Source organism: Heterocephalus glaber, unplaced genomic scaffold (genome assembly GCF_053883595.1).
Source record: "Heterocephalus glaber isolate CG9 unplaced genomic scaffold, H.glaber_assembly_v1.0 deba00001744, whole genome shotgun sequence".
In the NCBI taxonomy this organism is placed as follows: domain Eukaryota; kingdom Metazoa; phylum Chordata; class Mammalia; order Rodentia; family Bathyergidae; genus Heterocephalus; species Heterocephalus glaber.
This window is the reverse complement of record NW_028258450.1, coordinates 2,520,202-2,539,020: the sequence shown is the minus strand read 5'-3', so window position 1 is coordinate 2,539,020 and position 18,819 is coordinate 2,520,202. Positions and strand designations below refer to the sequence as shown.

General features: G+C 52.8%; 1 protein-coding gene and 1 non-coding gene across 2 annotated transcripts; one reads left to right on the top strand and one right to left on the bottom strand.

Annotated features, from left to right (window-relative positions):
• Positions 1-2,503: 2,503 nt before the first annotated feature.
• On the top strand, positions 2,504-2,590 carry Trnastop-uca (transfer RNA opal suppressor (anticodon UCA)). Its single transcript has one exon. It is a non-coding gene; the product is annotated as a tRNA-Sec (tRNA).
• A 3,043-nt stretch (positions 2,591-5,633) lies between these two features.
• LOC101701147 (protein FosB) lies at positions 5,634-11,764 on the bottom strand. The gene is made up of 4 exons (XM_004873189.3): positions 11,055-11,764; positions 8,886-9,206; positions 8,531-8,638; positions 5,634-7,597 (listed from the first exon to the last, which is right to left on the bottom strand). The coding sequence occupies exons 1-4, from the start codon at positions 11,178-11,180 to the stop codon at positions 7,130-7,132; spliced, it is 1,023 nt and encodes a 340-aa protein (XP_004873246.1). The 5' UTR covers positions 11,181-11,764; the 3' UTR covers positions 5,634-7,129.
• Between the last annotated feature and the right edge of the window lie 7,055 nt (positions 11,765-18,819).

Here is an 18,819-nt window from a genome sequence, read left to right as displayed (position 1 = left end):
TTGTTCATACCCTGAATAGTAAATGCTCATTAAACAGAAGCTGCTATTGTTAGTTATGATGTTATTTCCCAAATGTCAGTCAGTGCTTTGTGCCTTTCATTACCCTTAAATCAACTATTCTGTGATTTGCTTAATCATTTTCTTTAAATTGGCTAATATAGAATTAAACCTGGGGCTGGCTGGGTATAGTGGTTCATGCCTGCAATCTCAGCATTTAGGGGGCTGAGGCAGGAGGATCAGCACATGTTTGAGGCCAGCCTGGACTACATAGCAAGACCTTGTTTCAAAAAAAAAAAAATGGGGCTAGTGATGAGGCTTAGTGGTAGACCACTTGCCTACATTATGAGGTTCTGGGTTTCATCCCCAGCAGGGCAACATAAATAAATAAACAAACAAAATAAAATAGAGCAAATATATTTTATAAAAGAAATGTTACATTGGATGTGGTGCCAAATGCTTGTAATTCTAGCTCTTCAAGCAGGAAGATTGTTGAGTTTGAGGCCAGCCTGGGCTACATAGTGAGTTCAAGGCCAGCCTGAACTGCATAGAGAGAGCCTGTCTCAAAAAACAAAGCAGCCAAAAAAGAAAGCAGCCAGGTGTGGTGGCACACACCTGTAATCCTACCACTTGGGAGGCTGAGGCAGGAGGATTAGTACAAAGCCAGCCTGAACTGCCTAGCAAGACTCTGTCCCAAAAAGACAAAACCAAATGAAAACAAAACAAAACAACCAAGGAATGTTACTTTCTCACTTTGAAAGGAAGCCAATATTTCTTGCCATAACAGATGATAACAGTAAAGACAAACACAAAAATATTAACATTCAAAATTCGGGCATCATCTAAAATCATCTCATGCCCATAGTGACACATGTCTTTTTAGGAGCTGGATCATGATATTTCAAGCAGTAGGTACAGCCACAGTATTTGTATTTAGGAATCCCAGCAGCAGCTATTTCACTTAAAAAGGGGGAGGGATGCAGGGGACTTATCTTGAATCTGGATTTGACAAGCAGGGACGATATTTTTAATTTCCACACTAAAAATGATAGCAACACTTTCTAAAGATGAGTCACACCTTTCATCAAACAAAACATTAATGAAAGAACGGGGAAAGAGGGACTGGTGGAATTATGATTCCAGGAAGGGCCAAAGACCCAGCTCTGTCCTCAGCACCCCCTCCCACTGGTCAAAAACAGGTTGAAGGTTGAAAGAAACTCTATTGAGCGTACAACTGCTCATTGTATTTCCTCCAGTGAAATCACTTCTATTACCCGTTACACCGATGGGAAAACTGAGTCTCAGAGGAGAATAGTAACGACATTCTTTCTTTCATCCTACGATATATATTGGAAGTTGGTCATGGTGGTGCACACCTGTAATCCCAGGACTCAGGGAGGCTGAGGCAGGAGGATCACAAGTTCAAGCCCACCCTGGAGGCGAAGAGCCGTGAGAACACGCAGAGGAGAGGAAACCCGGGCTGGAGGATCAGCAAATGCCAAAGCCCTAGGCAGGGAATGCGCCTGGTGTGTGCAGGGTTGCCTGTGTACCTGAGCCAGGTCTGTGAAACGAAAGGTGAAGGGGATGGAGTGGAAAGGGCAGAATTATAGGGGTCTGTAAACCAAAGAGAATTTTCACTTTTACAGTGAGATGTCAACCATGGGAGGGGTTCATTCCGGAGAATGACATCGGTGTCAAGAAATCCGACTTTGGTTCCAAAAGGACCAGTATTTTTATGATCATAATGTCCGGATGAGCTGCGTGAACTGGGCGATGATATTTTTTGTTTCTCAGCCTCAGTGTCCCTAACCATAACACGGAGGTATAAAACTGTTATGATCTCTGGGATTTAAAGTCAGTGGGGACAGGATGTTTGCCATCCCCAGCACGGAGGAGGAGGAGGAGAGGGAGGGGGAGGGGTGGAGGAGGAGGAGGAGGAAGAGGAGGAGGAGCAGCAGCAGCAGCAGCAGCAGGAGGAGGGGGAGAGTGCCTGGGACTCCTTGAACGCTTAAACCCTTCCGTGGATTTTGGCTCCGCAAAGCCTCGCAGTTCCACAAAGGGACAGCAGGTGGCACAACGGCCCTGTAGCCGCAGCCCAAAGCCTCCAGGGCCTCGGCTCAGACCCTATGGTGAATTTACTCTTCAGCAGCAGAACGCAGAATTTTCCGTAAAGGGGGTTCCGAATACCGATCTATGAGTTTCTTCTCTTAAACTGAGTTTTCATTTTGGAAAAAGGAATTCCTGCCTCTTTAACATCTGACCAGGTCCCTAAACGCTGCTTCCCAGAATGCATGGCGCTATGTAAATAGACAATTTCCAGGATGAGGATGATTCATGCCATATGACGCATAAGAAACTTTGAAACTTCAGTAGTTATGATGACTACATAAGCAGAATTTATAGAGGTTGATATTAACTATCTCACATGTTCAAAACGTATATGACCGTAATGGTAAAAAGGAAGAGTTTTAGGAATTTATATAGCTTCATGGAAACCACGTTCTCTGCCCGGATGATCCTCAGTGGTCTGGGGTGCAGGCTTCAAACCTGTAGCTGTTTAGCGACAGAGTGGTTCAATTCCACCTTCCGGGCGTCCTGGAGCAACGTTTTCTTCTTCCCCCACTTGCAAACCACTTTAAGGACTGAGGTCTACAAGGCATCCCTGTCACCTCGGCACCTGGAGAGGTCGCTACAGCCTCGTAGCTCACCACTGAAGGTCTCGTCTTGCCCTGTGGTTTCTGCCCATGGTTCTTTTTTACGCGGGAATATCAAAGATGACTGGAAAAGATGAAAATCATTTCTTCTACACAGCTCCAGGATATTCACGTGGGTTTCTCCCCTTCACTGGCTTATTCAGTCAGGCATTCACGCACTCATGTATTCCATCATACACACACTTTTTCATCAAATATGTGCCCATTTTCTCATTCCCTCATTCAAGAAGCATTTGTGGACTGGCTGCTGGTGACCAGCCCCGTTCCGGGGGGCACACAGCGCTGATGACAGCCCCAGCCCCGGGCTCAGGGCGGAAGTGGTCCAGCGGGAGCCGCAGACTAAGGCTCCTGCCACTGTTCATTGAATTACCATGCGCTGCTGGAAGGAAAAGTGCAGAATGCAGAAGGCCGACAGACAAGGAAAGCTGACCTACTCTCAGGGTGACCGACACTCCGGCAGACACTGGAAGGATGAGCGAGATCAGCGAACCGCAGGGGAAGGCTTTCCCTGGCCCAGATGGGGTGTCTCCAATAGTAGCTATGGGCATGGCAGGGATGGCTCAGTGTGCACAGGGCGCTGTCACTCAGAAGCCCCTTTCTGCCCACTGGTAAACTGAGGCTGGGCAGATGCAATCTCTCCTCCAGGGCCCCAGTTTGGGGGAGGCTGTAGCCCCATAGCGCTCACAACACCAGCTCCTGCTCTTTACTGCTGTCCAGAATTGTCCTTTCCAAGCCGATGACTTCTAAATTTGGGGGGGGGGGGGGTAAGATGGAATCCAAGGCCTTCGCATTGAGCTACATCCCCAGGCTTTTAAATTTTTTTCTTACAGGGTCTCACTATGTCACTCAATTGCCCAGCCTAGGCTGGAAGTTGAGATCCTCTTATCTCAGGCTTCTAGAGTGCTGGACTCATAGGGGTTCGCTGCCATGCTCCTCTCTAAATGTCACGTGAATCCTTCCTCTCCTCCCTGTCCTGTGGCCCTGGCCCTGTTGCAGGCCTTCTCTTTAGTTTTGCTGTCCTCCCTTCCAGTCACCCTTAGCCTGATGGCTAGAAGAGTCATCCTAAAGTAGAAAGCAGCCTCTGCCCCTCCTGTGCTCAGAATCTGGATGGCTCCCTAGGACCCTCAAGAGAAAGTCTAAATTGTTTCACCTGGAAAATTAATGGCCTGCAGAAACTGGTCCCTGCTAACCTCTCTCCCCACACCTTTGCTCCATAACCATGGACCTTTATCACCTTCCACTCATCAAGCCCTCTCTCCCCCAACAGGTGTTTGGCCTCGTAATGTTCAGCCATCTAGTCTTGTCCATATTTCACATGTGTCACCTAGGACCCAACGCAGCTGTGACCTCCTCCAGTAAGACCTGCTTTACCCTCAGTGAAGGTAGATGCACCTGGTGGGCCCCCTCAGTCCCGTGGGGCCCTCAGTTCTATCCCTTTTGTGCTGTCTCTGACTGCAGGTGGATCTGTATCCACTCCCTAGGAGAGCAAGCCAGGCCTGGGGCTGAGTCCCTGCCACGTCTCCAGTTCACAGGAGGTGCTCAGCAAAAACATGTTTCTGAGACAGGGTCACACTAGTAGCCCAGTCTGGGCTGAAACTCCTGATCCTCCTGTTCAGCATCCCAAGAACTGGGATGAGAGGTGTGTGCCAGCGCACCCGACAACTCTCCTGCTGATTCATTTGCTAAATCATTCAAAGGTCCTCGGGACCACCCCCTCCCTCCTCAGAGTGCTTGCTGCTATGCAAATAAGAGGGCTGAATGTAGCAATGGGGATGGCTCTGACACAGCTTTGAGAAGAGAAAACTGCAATACTTTTTGTTGATGGAGACTTGAGTTTGCCCCAATATGTCCATGGCCCAATAGAGTTGGTCCCAGATAATCAGAAGGCAACATCTTGAGGGGAAGAGAGCCAAGTGTCTGGAGTGCATGTCACCTGGAGAACTCTGTTCACAACTGGAATGTTCTGCAACGGTGAGAGTGCAGACTTCTCAAACATCTTCTAGCCAGGCTTGGTTTTTACCCCTTTAACTGTTGCTGAAGCCTCGAGGCATCCCACCTCTCACCAAAATTCCTCCTTCACCAGGATGCCCGTGAGACCCTTGAGCACATGAAACCCTCACAGCTAGCATTTGCCTCCATACTTTTCCCCCTTGAGAGGCCTGGCCTGTGTGCATGGGAAGTCACTCCTGACTTCCAGCCTCCTTCCATCCTGCTGTAAGCTGGTTCACTACAGAGTTCTTCTCTCTCTCTCTCTCTCTCTCTCTCTCTGTGTGTGTGTGTGTGTGTGTGTGTGTTTAGAGTCCCCTTAGCATCTAACCTTACTCTCTCTTGCTGAAAGGAAGCCAAGTAATTGGTGTCAAGAGAAAAATAGATCCGGAGCCATGATGGATGCATTTTTCTGAGCTTTTTATTTGCGACAGTGCAGAACCAAGGGCAGAGTGGAGCAGCCCAGTGACAAGGCACCCCAGCCCCAGGGTCAGGTGCAAAATACAAAAAAAAAAGTCACAAATACAGCATGGGGTGGGAGGGGCTTGGGGATTCAATAAACTGTGGTTGGCAGGGGCAGGACCTGCCCAAACTCACACTCGTACCCAGGATTCTCAACCATACAGACTGCAAAAATTGACCATCCCTCAGGCTTCCTCAGAAAACTAATATCTCAGGTCCCCAATTAACCCAGTGAGTGCACAGCTGGAGGACTGGGGACAGTCAGACATGGTCAAAGGGGCACACAGAGGAGAAACGCTCAGAGCCGGCTGGAGACTGTTGCACCAGCCAGGTTGCTGAGACAATCAGAAAAGGGTTAGCTAGGGATGGAGAGAGACAGCCCGAGACAGGCTGATGCCAATTTCCAGAGCATTTCCAACTCCATGGCACACTGGTAGATGCGGAAGCGCTCACACTCACACACACACGCACACACCCATATATAATATATTTATTTATACATAATAGATATAAGTGCCTTTTGGGAATCAGGGAAGGGATAAATAGGTAAGGGTGGGTCTGGTTTAGGGCCAGAGATGTGGGACAGGGTGTGGAATGTTGTCCATGCGACACAGAGAGTGACGGGGCCACTCCCATATTAAAAAATAGAAATTTTCCTCTTGGTGAAATTCTCACTCACGGTTGAAGCTCAAGGAGAGGCGAGGTGGGAGAGGCAGAACCGAAATTCGGAGCTGAGGGAGTGGAGGGATGGGACTGGGGGAGCCCAGCCTCTCCATGTTTGCCAGTCCCAAAATATTGGGGGTCCAGGTGGCTAAAGCCTCAGCCCTTCAAACTTCTCCCGAAAATGTCAAGCCCCTCGCTGCCAAGGGCAGGGAGAAGTTGGCGTCCTAGGCTGGGGAAGGTGGGGACTTCAATAAAAAGGCCAGGGGTCCGGGAGAGGGAGAGGCCACGTGGATGTGTCACTGTCAACCCCCTTCTGCATTGTGCTCCTCCTTTGTGTCTAACACATTGGTGAGGGGAGGAGGAGACAGGTAGGGGTTGAGGAGGCCCAGGGAAGGCTTTGAGGAGTCAGGGTCCTGTCCCACCAGGCCCACCCCACAACCCGGCTGCTCATTCACAGTATAAAGCACTCCAGCAGGAAGGCATCGCTCACAGCGCCCCCTGCTGCTTGAAACCAGAAAGGTCCAACAAGGATGGCCAGGGAGTAGCTGGAAGGAGGGAGTTTGGAATAATACTGAGATCCTTCGGAAATGGGGAGGGGGACTGAATGGGGGGACCTTAGGGAGTGAGAAAGTCCCATCCTAGCCGGGGTTTTTTTGTCTAGGAGGGGACGACTGGACAATCGGGGAAGGAAGTTCACATTTCAGAATAAGTCTGGGGGGAGCTGATTATCACAGGGAGCATCAGCTTCCGGGGCTGGCTGTGGGGGTGGGGCCCGAGGCCTCCATTCCGCCCAGAGGAGGGTCTAACTCATGGAAAGGTGGGATAAATAAGCAGGGTCGGGATGGGGAGCCAGCCCGGTCAGCCCTCTGGAGGGGGTGTGTAGAGCAAGGGAGGCCGCGTTCCTTGTTGGGCCTCTCTGGGGAGGGCTCCAGCCCACCTGCAGCCCGTGCCCACTCCGCACCATCTCCCCCACCCCGCCCAGCACAGGACGCCAAAGGTGGGCGTCACCCCCACCCGCCCCTCTATCCCCAGAGGTTGGGCTGAAGCCAGCGGACCAACAGGCATCTGGGGGTGTGCATCCCCTCCCTACCCCTGTCCCCAAAGTCACCAGCTCTCCGGCCTCGCCCGGGCACACAAGCAAGCGGTGGCACAAAACACAAGAGGTCCTCTCGTCCGACGGCAGTGGAGACAGAGGGTCAGACAGAAGAGTCAGGGAGGCCACGCACCCAATTTGTCTCTTCCCCTCTCTCATCCTCGTTCAAATCGCTCTCCCTTGCGTGTCTGTTTGTTGTGTTTGTGTAAAGAGTTCACAGGGCAAGGAGGGAGGGCGAGGTCAGGGGGTCGGAAGGCTGGTCACTGCCGCTGGAGCGCTGGGCGCCGGCGAATGCGGAGACCTCCGGGCAGGTGAGGACAAACGAGGAAGTGTACGAAGGGTTAACAACGGGGAAGGGGTCGCCGAGGACTTGGACTTCACTGTGTGTAAAGAGAGAAGCCGTCAGGTGGGGGGGCGCGTCTTGGCTGGTCTGGAAGGGCAGGGGCGGTGGTGGCGGGGGCGGCAGCAGCCAGCTGAAACCATCTTCCTTAGCGGATGCGGACCCCGGCAAATCTCTCACCTCCGCCAGCGGGCCTGGCCCCGGCCCGGGCCCCTCTTCGTAGGGGATCTTGCAGCCCGGTTTGTGGGCCACCAGCACAAACTCCAGGCGCTCCTTCTCCTTTTGGAGCTCGGCGATCTCCGACTCCAGCTCTGCCTTTTCTTCCTCCAGCTGATCTGTCTCCTGAGGTCCCAGGGGCCAGGTCGCAGGAAAGTCGAGGAAGGAGGAAAGGGAGTCAGTGACCAGAGAAGGTGGCTTGGGGCCCCTCCTGAGGGTCGCTACAGCAGGGGCCACTCCAAGCAACTCCCAAAAGGGATGGAGTCCTGGCGCGCTACGGGATTTGAGGTCGTTCCTTCTAGGAGCCTCCATTTTCCAGTCTGCGCAGTGGAAAGGAGTCGGGCGGACATGGATGTCTCCCAGGTGTGCAGGATGCACACAAGTTTGTTGAGTGAATAAACAAAGGCTATGTCTTGTTCACACTTTGGGTACTGTCACCCCTCCTCCGCTAACTCCCCGTAGGAAAGTAGAAAATTGCTCTGGCTTTCTTGAAGGGTAACAGGGGGGCACCTTGTGCAGACATAGAGTAGAGAGCTCAGGCTGAGGTAGGGTGCAGAAACGAGTGGGTTTTGGTGAATGCCACCATCCTAAGTTCTGGAGAACGGTGGGTGGCTGGGGCAGGAGGTGGGGAATTAATTTAAATTATAATAATTGAGTTTCATGGATTCTTCCAAATGTTCAAGGTATGTGGAGCCTGGGATAGTTGATGAGGAGGTCAAGGAAACGGAGAAAATGGGGCCAAAATGGGTTATGGCTCGGCCAAAACCAAATGGGAGAGATGACTGAATCTGCCTGCCACTTGTCCCCACAAAATGCAAAAGAAGCCAGGAGAAGTGTCCATGGGGTCATAAATCAGAGAAGAGGGGGAGTGGCCAGGAGCTGACAAGGCGTGTAGGGGTCTGTGTGTGTGCCCAGGTCCACCCTGTCTGGCCACACCATCCCCAGTTCCCAATGAGGCATCCGTGGTTGGGATCACAGGATAAAGGCACAGTGCAGGTGCAGAATGGAGAAGGGGAGAGCACGCCCCTCCTGTGCCCTCAACCCAGGGAACACCCTTACCGCCTGCAGTCTGTCGGTGAGCTCCCTCCGACGGTTCCTGCATTTAGCTGCTGCCAACTTGTTCCGCTCTCGGCGAACCCTTCGCTTTTCCTCTTCTTCTGGGGTGAGCTGAGTAGAGGAGAGAGAGGCCATGAGATCTGGGGATACAGTGCACTTCCTCCATCCCTGCTAAACCTGCTGGTCTTCAAGGACCCTCAAGCCAACACAGACCCCTGTGTCCTTGCTGGTGCAGCAAGAGTGATAGGGTTTCTGCAGCCTCGAGGCCTGAGCAGACCCCCACCCCAAGAGTGACAAAGTTCCTGCTGTCTTGTCTCCTCCCTCCACCAGGCCAACTTCTGACCCACACCCCACTCACCGTCTCCTCTCGGGGTCTCCTAGGCCGGGCTCGTGCTGGGCGGGCAGGCCCAGGTCCACTGGTAGTTCCACTGGTGGAAGGCCCACCGCTGCCACTAGCACCGCCACTGCTGTAGCCACTCATGCCTGGTGTGGAGTAGCTTGTTCCTGGCATGTCATAAGGGTCAACCGCTGGGGGCTGGGAGGCCAGGGGCTGCCCCTGGGACTGAGCCATGGAAGAGATGAGGGTGGGTTGCACGAGCCACTGGAGGTCCTGGCTGGTTGTGATCGCGGTGACCGTAGGCACGAAGGAACCGGGCATTTCCCCGAGACCGGTGCACTCCTACGGGGTGACACATACAGACACAGGCGTAGACACACAAACAAAGACACCAACACACACACACCCAACACACATAACACACACCGACCCTGTGAGTGAGCACAGGGTGAGCGGGTGTGGATGTGTGTGTCACAGGCAAAAAGCCACAACACCCACCCTTCCACTACACCGTGACGCAGTGGTTAATGAGAGGATTTCTGCTCAACTGGCTTCTACCTCCTCCTTCTTCCTCGGGGAAAGGTTGCACGGTTCCAGCGGGTGGTGAATCACACCCCGGGTTGGTGACTCTTAGGTGTAGGGGGTGGGGAGGAGGCTGGACACGGCCTGGTGACAGAACCCCGGGGACGGAGCCACAGCCATAACACCCCACCCCCACCCCAGAGGCAAGGGGAGGGAGAGGGAGAGGCCTTAGACCAAGCCTTCTCTCCACTCACACACATACACACACCACTCTGAGCGAAGTCCTGTGCAGGGGCGCGGGTCCTAGTTAAAAGGGTGCTGGAGGACCGGCCTAGGAGTTGAGAGCATCGTTTCAAGTAACTGTCTCTCTCCAGTGAGACTGACAAGTGACAGGTTCAGGTGCATAAACAGGTAGAGAAAAGTGACAACTCGGCTCTCTCAGACTGTCTCGAAAGGGAATGGTGTAGGATCTGACCCTCCAAGATCCAGCAGTGTTCATCGCCCCCCACTCGCAAGTGGAATCCTGGAATTGTTCCGGAGGCTTAACTACTCTGCTGGGGGGCGTGGTGAGGGAAGGGCTGGCTCGCTGTCCAATCAGCGTCCTGGGAACCGCGAAGGGGGCGGAGCTCCCGGAGACCACCTGGCTGGTTCCCCTCGGCTGTCTGTTCTAGTCCTGTCTTCGGACCAGCCGGAGGGACCCGGGGCAGAGCAAAGGGAGTGTGAGTGTGTCTGTGTGTTCCGGGACGATAAGGGGACGGCCACCAGATCTCCAGAATAAATGCCGGCACACAAAGAGTAAGAGCCGACAGGCTAGGTCCCTACAAGGGCCTCGCAAACCCACTGGGTCGCAGAGGGTCGCCCTCGTCTGACAGGCGTCCTTTCGCTGTGCCTCTAGAGGCCCTTACGAGACCCAAGCGCCTAAGAACCAAGGGTTCCAGGGACAGAGAGGGGGAAGGGAACTGCGCCCTCCAAATAGGAAGGGAAAGTTGATTGGCCAAAGCCCCGCGCCGAGCGGACCAATCGGAACGCCGGACTGCCTCCCTTAGCAACGTGGCCCCGGCGTTCCAAAATAGAACGCTCCCAGGACGTCAGGGGCGGGGCGGACGAAGGGGGCGTCGCGCGCCGTGCGTGCCCCGCGTCAGACGGAGAATTCCAGCGCGTCAGCCGTTACGCACGGGTCCCCCGTTACGTCTCCGCGCTGGAGGCGGAGGCTGCGCAGCGGAGGGTTCGAGGCCCGCTTTCCCGCAGGGTGGAGGCCGACCCGGCGCCAGAGTTGGCGCGGGGAAGGAGAAAAGAGATAGAAGACACTGATAGATTCCCCGGGATTTTCCCCTCCTGCCTAACTACCCTAGCTTCAGGTTGGGGATCTGAACTGGGGGGAGTCCCAGAACCAGCTAAAAGTTGTCAGCCCTGCTACCGCATACACGTTGCACTGAGCGAGCATTCCCCTGCCCGCTTCCCCCCCGCCGCGTTCCCTCCCCGCGCGCACACAATCAATTGCAAATATCTCCCGGTACTTTGCAAAGTGCACTCTCAGCTTATTTTCTCCCAGATACCGGGTTTTGGTGTGGCTTTACTTGAGGGGTGGCAGATCCCCACTTAAGGCATTCTACACTTTCAAAAATAAATAAAACTTCCAAAGCATCACCTCTACCATCTAGCGCTTACCTGGGAGGAGGCGGCGGTGGGTGGGCTGCCGAAGGAGTCCACCGAAGACAGATACTGAGACTCAGCAGAGGGTGAAGAGCTGCACCGGGAGCCGGAGTCGTAGTCTCCGGGGAAAGCCTGAAACATTTCCCTGGGCACAGGGGGGGCCCTGTGACCACGCTGAGGTCGCCGGGAAGCCAAGGCTATGGCCGGGTGGGGTCAGTAAGGTGCGAGTCCGGGGTGAGCCGAGCGCGTCCCCAAAGTACGCTGTTCGGGGAAGCTCGGAGAGAGGGCAGCGTCCCGCTCCGCTCCAACAATAGCAAAGTTTCTGTGCAGTTCCTCTGCAGTGCTGAGGCTCCTATGGGATGCCGCTGTATCTCCTGAAAGTCCAGGCTCTGTCAGACACCGGGTCGAGCGGGGATCGCTCCCCCAGAGGCAGAAGACGCTGTCCAGCTGTGCAGAATTCGCTTCAGGTGGGGTCTCTTCCACGCGTTCCGCGGATCCCCCGGGGGTGGGGAGTAATAAGACGAAAAAGTTAAGTCGGTCCTCCAGGAAACAATGAAGAAATACCTAGAAGAATTCTCCCAAAAACTTTCTCTCCGGAGTTAAAAAAGAAGAAGAAGAAACAAAACAAACTTCACAACCTCCAAGAAGAACCACAATAATCAAGTACCCAAGTCCGGGCTCCGTGTATCCCAGTCGTGGCGATAGTTCTCAGCCTTATGAATGAAGCGCAGAGCCGCCAGCCTGTATTTATATGTCTTGGGCCCGGCCCCCCTGCTTACGTCACTCCCCCTCGCTCAACAAAGTTCTCAAAAATCTCCGTTCCTGCTAAACCGATCCCCGCGCCCTCCATCAAGAGGTCTTTGGTACCCTTGTTCTGGTCACCTGTAGGACCCTCGCGGCCTTGGGGGTCTCGGGGGCTATGTTCCGGCCCACTCGGCAGGAGGGGATCCCGGCCCCGCCTTCCAGAAGTTCCTGTGACGCAATTAGCCATATAAGGAGCTCGACCGGCTCGCTGGAGTGTTTGTTTGGTATCCTAGCAATGACGTCAGAGGGAATCCCTCGCTCGTTCTCGCGCGGCGCCTGCGGAACCCGCCAGCGCCTGCGCAGTGCCACGCCGCCCCGGGGGCCGGTATTAATAGGTGCTTAAAGTATCCCGGGGAGCCCCTGATGACCCAGACCCAGAAGGCCACCTGCTTATCTCTGGCGCCGCCGCCCGTCCCGGTCTCCCACTGGCGCAGCGCCCCCTTTTGAGAGGAAGAGCTGATCTCCAGAAAGACTGATTATTGTGGTGTAGTCACGTAGGCGGGTAAACTGAGCCCTGAGCGGGGATAAAGAGGCTGTGATGCTCCAGGTTAAGTGCAGAGGTGGGATTGGGGTCCCAGGGCTCTTCACAGCTTCTGCCCTGATTCGTTCAATTTGGAAAATGTTTTCCCTTTCTGACCTTCAATTTGAGGTGTCCCAGCTGAGTGAATGATATGTGTTTGGGGCCTGGCTGGCCTCCTGGGTCCAGCATTGGAGAGGCACAGGGTTCAGAGAGGCTGGGAAATAAAAGGACAGCGCTCTCACCTGATGGTGTTGGTAGCCTCTTCTTCCTGCTTCATAACCTTACCTGGAGACAGAAAGAATGTGAGTGTAATTAATAAAACAACTGAGGACATGTACTTAGTACTTAATACTGGGTCCTGTGCTAAGCCTTCCAATATAAGACTTATAATCCTCAAAACAGCTTTGGGATTTGTGGTCCTGAGTATTGAACCCGGGCCTCATGCATACTACCAAATACTCTAGCTCTGAGCTACATCCTCATCCTACATCCTACATCCTTTTAAAATTTTATTTTGAGGCTGGGGATGTAGCTCAGTAGTTCTGCCGCCTACCTGACAAGTGCAAGGACCCGAGTTCGATCCCTGGTACCAAAAAAAAAAAAAAATTTATTTCAAGAGAGTCTTGCTAAATTGCCCAGACCGGCCTCAAACTTAGGATCTCTTGCCCCAGCCTCTCAAGTATCTGGAATGACGGACATCCCACACCGTGCCCGGCTTGAATGTTTTTCAGTTTATAAAGGAGGATAATGATGCTCAGAGAGGTTAAATGACTTGCCCAAGATCCTGTCGTAAGAAATTTACCCCACCCCAGAAAGAAGAAAAGAAATTTAAACCCAGAATAGTCAAACTCTGGAGCTCCTGCTCTTTTTTTGCTTTATTTGTGGAATGGAGCTGTAATATGCTGTCCAACAAGAGGATTGCTGTCAGTTTGAGGCTAGCCTGGGCTACATAGCAAAACCCTGTCTCAAAAAAAAAAAAAAGTTGCCTAGCCTTGGGCTCAAGAAATCCTCCTGCCTCAGCCCCCAAAGTAGCTGGGAGTCCTGGCCTGTGTACAGGGTCCAGGTTTAGAGCTCCAACACTTTCAGTTTCCTACCTGATTTCTTTGATCTTTGTGGGTTGGTGAAACATCCTGAAAAACCTGTGTCTGAAGATTGTGTAAATGATAGTGGTATCCTGGCAATTTCCATCCTTTAAATATTTATGGGCTTTACAAACCCACCCTGGGTGCTTCTGGTGTGCGCTATTGTAAATGAGACTCGGACGGCTAAGGCTGCTTACCCAAAGCAGCTCAGTTAATACATAGGGTTCAACAGTGTAATGCAACCGGGCATGGTAGTGCATGCCTGTAATTGCAGCACTCAGGAGGCTGAGGCAGGAGGATCACCGTGCGTTTCAGGCCAGCCTGGGCTACATAGTGAGTCCAAGCCCAGTCTAAACTACACAGTGAGACTCTGCCTTTTTTTTTCCTGCTGTACTGAGGACTGAACCTCGGGTTCTTCACACTGAGATACAGCTCTTGCCCCTTTTTATTATTTTGTTTTATTTATTGAGAGAGGGTTTTACTAAATTGCTAAATTGTTCACACTGGACTCAAACTTGTGATCCTCCTGCCTCAGTCTCGAAGAATGCTGGGATTAGATAGCGCCATGACAAAGGTGTTTCTGATGCTACAGCCCCCAACTCTTAAGCACCCAGCAGGAAGGATGCCACCAACTACTGAACAAGCAGAGACCCAGCAACTCCTCCTGCTCCACAACCTGGCCCACAGGGGGCGGCTTCTAATTCCCGGGGGAGTGTTGATTCCCTGCCCCAATCGGTGGGGAGGGTGTAGGGAGCCATAGGAGGCTGGAGGGGTAATGAGGGGCACTAAGGGCTGTTGAGATTTCCAGACAAAAGCCTAGACTCAAACCGCCCTCTACCTGCTTCCCTCACGCCCCCTCTGTCTGCTACCAGTCCGGAGGGAAGGACAGGGATGGGGATGACACAGCAGCCACCAGCAATGACTGGGCACCAGCAACAGACAGGGAGTGACCCCCTCGTCCTCCTGTCCTGTCTAAGCCCCTCATCTCCTCTTGCATGGAACAGAAGAGACACACAAACACCCACAAAGCCACTGTCATGTACACTCAGGGCCCGTGGGGTCATACATGGGCGCTCAAATGCCCACAAGGAGCAGCATGCGTGGCCACATAGAAACAGTTTCTTGGACACACACATGCACACGGTCATGTGGCTCCCACCACACGTGACATGTGTTCACACTCACAAGGAAACAGAGAATTCAGGGGTACAGCCAGACAGGGACAGGGACAGACCTCAAAACACACAGGGACCCTAGAACTTGCATGCACATGGACACATTTGTTCACACACAAACACCCAGAGATAAAGACATAAGTAGATGTGTGTGTACATGCGCACACACGCACACGTGCGCACACACACACTCAGACCAGCAACCACACACCCTGTTGGAACACCCACACATACAGTTCAACAAGAGCAGAAATGAGTTCCTCACAAGTGCTTATCTTTTGTGTGTGTGTGGTATTGTGGTTGGAACCCAGGCCACCCTACCTCCGAACTACTCCCCCAGCCCTTTTTAAATTTTATTTTGAGACAGGGTCTCACTAAAGTTCCCTCTGCTGGCCTTGAACTTGTGATTCTCCTGATTCAGCCTCCTGAGTGGCTGGCATTACAGCACGAACTAGCACACGTGGCTGTAAATCTCCCTCTCATAATGAGCTTTGAAGTTTGTTTGTTGTTTTTTGGGTTTTTTTGAGACAGGGTCTAGCTATGTAGCCCAGCCTGGCCTCAAACTCCTGCCTCAGCTCCCCAGAGTGCTGGGATCACAGGCGTGCGCCACCATGCCCGGTGTATCATAGTGAGCTTTGTGATGATATTCAGAGTTAACTTTCTTAATTCTCATGACACTCCTAGGAGGTAAGCTCTACCATTCAGAGGCAGGAAGTCCAGACGGGTGAGGTCACTCCAAGGGCCTAGTGGAGCTGTGCTCTTTGTACAGAGTGTGGGGCTCCAGAGCTGTGTTTCGCACTGTTACCCTCGAGCTAATGGTCACACTCACAGACACTAGGACTTCCCTGCTGCCCCTCACAGACCCAGGAGCCAGGCAACCTGGACTCACATCCCAACCCTGCCACTTTGTAGCTGGGTGAACTTAAACTAGTAACATCCCAGAGCCTCAGTTTCCCTGTGTAGGCCTGGTGAGGGATTCCAGGAAGCTCCCAGCAAGTCGTAGTTGCTTGTTTTGTTATTAAAATGACAGCCAAAAGCTGTACTTTCAGGGACCATTTCTATAGTTGGTTACTAAAATGACAGCCATGTGTGGTGGCTCATGCCTGTAACCTTTGTACTGTGAAGGCTGAGGCAGGAGGATCATCTTGAGTTCAAGGCCAGCCTGGGCTACATAGTGAGACCCTATCTCAAAAAAAAGTCCACTCTAACCTTTACAGGTTAGTGAGCCACCTACATTTGTCACAGGCCTCCTGTGTCCAACAAAGTCCCACTCAAATGTAAGTGCAGACAAGACACGACGCACACACCTTGCCTTCCAGAGTGTAGGGCAGAAGAGTGGAATTTGTCTCTGTGCCACCCAATCCCGGAAGCTTCCAGAAGGAGGAGGATTTGACCATAGAGGAGAGGGCAGATCCAGTTCAGGCTCTCCAGGGCTTGGCCTTCTGTCCCCGAAGGCCTTCCCCTCAGCAAATCTCTATGTCCTTCCTATGGCCATGTCCTTGCAACTCTGTTCCCTAGTTTCCCCGTCTCCAGAGTGAGGTTGAATGAATGCAGTCCCTGAAACTTAATAGTGGAAGCCAAGTGTGGTAGTGCACATTTGTAATCCCAGCACAGAGGCAGAAGGATCGCTGTGAGTTCAAGGCCAGCCTGGGCTGCATAACAAGACCCTGTCTCAAAACTAAACAAACATAGGGATTTAGCTCAGTGGTTCCATCGCCTGCCTCGAAAGCACAAGGTCCCAAGTTTGATCCCCAGTTCCAAAAAAAAAAAAAAAAAAACACCTCAATAGAACACTTTTGGGCCGGGATTTAGCTCAGTGGTTTCGATGTCTGCTACGCAAGCACAAGGACCTGAGTTTGATCCCTGGTACCAAAAAAACAAAACAAAACAAAACTAAACTAAACAAACAAAAAGTTAGTAATAGAGGAGATGTAGCTGTGCTCAGCACTTTTACATGCCCATGTCTCAGCTAACCCCACTCCACACCAGCCCTGTAAGTAGGTTCTGTTCTTGTCCCCATTGTACAGAAGAGGAAAATGAGGCACAAGGTGGGTTATGCCTGAGAGCAATATTTCAAGACTATGGCTGTGTTCCGGAAGCAGCCAGCAGGCTGGTTAACAAGCTGAGCTGGTGTGGTCTTTTGCTTTTCCAGCAAGTCCAGGCTGGCACTGAACAGTGCGTGATACTGGCTGGTGGGGCCACACCCCAGGAGCAGTCCTGGAAGCCTTTGGGAGGGTGTCAGGAGTTTCAGGGGAGCAGAGTGGCCCAGACTGAAGACTCAGCTCCACCTTCCCTGTGTTCTTATTCCAGCTGCTCACTATGGCCCCCGAGGCTGGCATGACTGCAAGTACCAGCTGCTCTGCTATCACCTCTTCCTGTGGCATTCCTGTCCTAGGTGCCCAGGCTCTCCATCTCCAGGCCTCTGTTCTGCTCTTCCTCTTTCCCTTCCCTTTGCTTCCTCTGCTCCAGCCTTGGCTCCTGGAAGCCCTCCTTGACCCTGACCCTATGCCAGGCTGCATCCTGCTCCCCCTCTTGGTGCTGCCTTCTGGGTTCCTCACTGCCTGGGGACAGTTCTGTCTCCCCCACTGCACTGTGAGCCCTGTAATGCCTGGGTTCCAGTTGTGCTGGTCACTGCTGTGTCCCCACGTAGGGCAAAGAACTCAGTAGATGCTTAATAAATACTTGTCAAGCAAATGATTTGTACCATTCACTTATTTACTTATTCATCCATGGGTTCTGACAGACCCTTGGGGACAGACACCTACCCAGGCCTCTGCCATTGGTCTGGCTGGGGGAGGATGGCAGGGACCAGCAGCCCGCAGGAGACTGCCCATCAGTGCTGGGCAGAGACCAGCTGCTGAGCCAGTGCCTGGGGTCATCCCAGCTGGGTGGGACTGTGCACACTTGTCCAGGGGGGAGGAGGAAAGTCAGCCTCAGACAGAAAGACAGAGGCACACATGGACAAACACACAGACACGCACCCCCAAGGTTTGCTTGCATCAAGCTGGAGAAAGCACGGATCCTTGCCTTTGTGCACACCAAGACCACTGTGCAAGGGCCCCATCACACACACAGACACACTCAGGTATGCACACCCCAGTCACACACACCTCCAACCTCACAGATACACAGCTCCACACATGCAAATGGGCAGAGCTAGAACCCCTTGCCACAAGTCCTCCCGAGCTGGGGGCTCTCAGAATCTCTTCAGCTCGCATGGACACTTCTTGGAGGCTGCTCACACTCACACAGCCACAGAGAGCCCCCAAAGGCCCTCCCACTCGTCCAGTTGCATAAAACTCCATGGAAGGGCAGGCGATTTAGCTCACTGGTGCCAGCGCCTGCCTCACAAGCTCAAGCTCAAGGTCCTGAGTTCAATTGCTGGTACCAAAACAAAAAAACCAGAGCAAAGAACCCCTAGGCACTAAGAGACCCAGAATCACACACCCACCTCCTCCCATGGTGCAGCCTGTCTTCCATACACACGCACAACTGTGCACACTTATTGTTTCGCAGGCACCCACGTGCAGCCACGGACTGAAGCTGAGGGCGCAGGGCTGCTCAGACACAGGTTATTGCAGGGCTGGACCAGGCCTGTTGTGCATTGCCCTCTGCGGGGGCCACCTCTCACCCAACCCCAACCCAAAGGCACACAGTATGACCACATGTCACTGGGTACAGGCACCTGGGCACTGAGTGTCAGGAGTACTCGGCAAGGAGGGAGCAAGCCAGGAGGACTTCCTGGGGGAGATGGTCTAGATGGCCCTTGTCGGGGTGAGGAAGGCTTCTCTGAAGCACTCTCCTGACCGTGGATGTGGAGACCAAAGGAGAGGCGGCAGGAGGGACTGTGAGGAGCTCCAAAGAACGACCAGACCATGGGGACAAAGGTGACTACTGTTTTGGAAATCTTTCTGTCTGGATTTAAAGATGAAAATAACATGAGTAGGATTAGTAATGAAAACTGAGAGGCAGTTAAGAAAAAGAACCACACCAGCCACTATATCGTACAGCTCCTCTCTATTTTCTTATATTACACCCCCCCCAAAAAAACTAATCCCCCTTCCTGTGCTTCTGATGATCCCAGGGCCCCCCTCATACTAAGGAAGCCTCTTCTACTGAGCTGCACTCCCAGCCCTCAGCCTTGTTTTAAGAAGCAAATGAATAATTATTCTGTAAAAGGCCTAGATCAGTGCCTGGCA

Coding starts and splice junctions, on each gene's coding strand:
- LOC101701147 (XM_004873189.3), bottom strand. CDS start 11,180: ATGTTTCAGGCTTTCCCCGGAGACTACGACTCCGGCTCCCGGTGCAGC. Junction 8,639..8,885: donor GGAGACCCCGAGAGGAGACG/GTGAGTGGGGTG, acceptor TCCTCTACTCAG/CTCACCCCAGAAGAAGAGGA. Junction 7,598..8,530: donor TCACCGACAGACTGCAGGCG/GTAAGGGTGTTC, acceptor CTGGGACCTCAG/GAGACAGATCAGCTGGAGGA.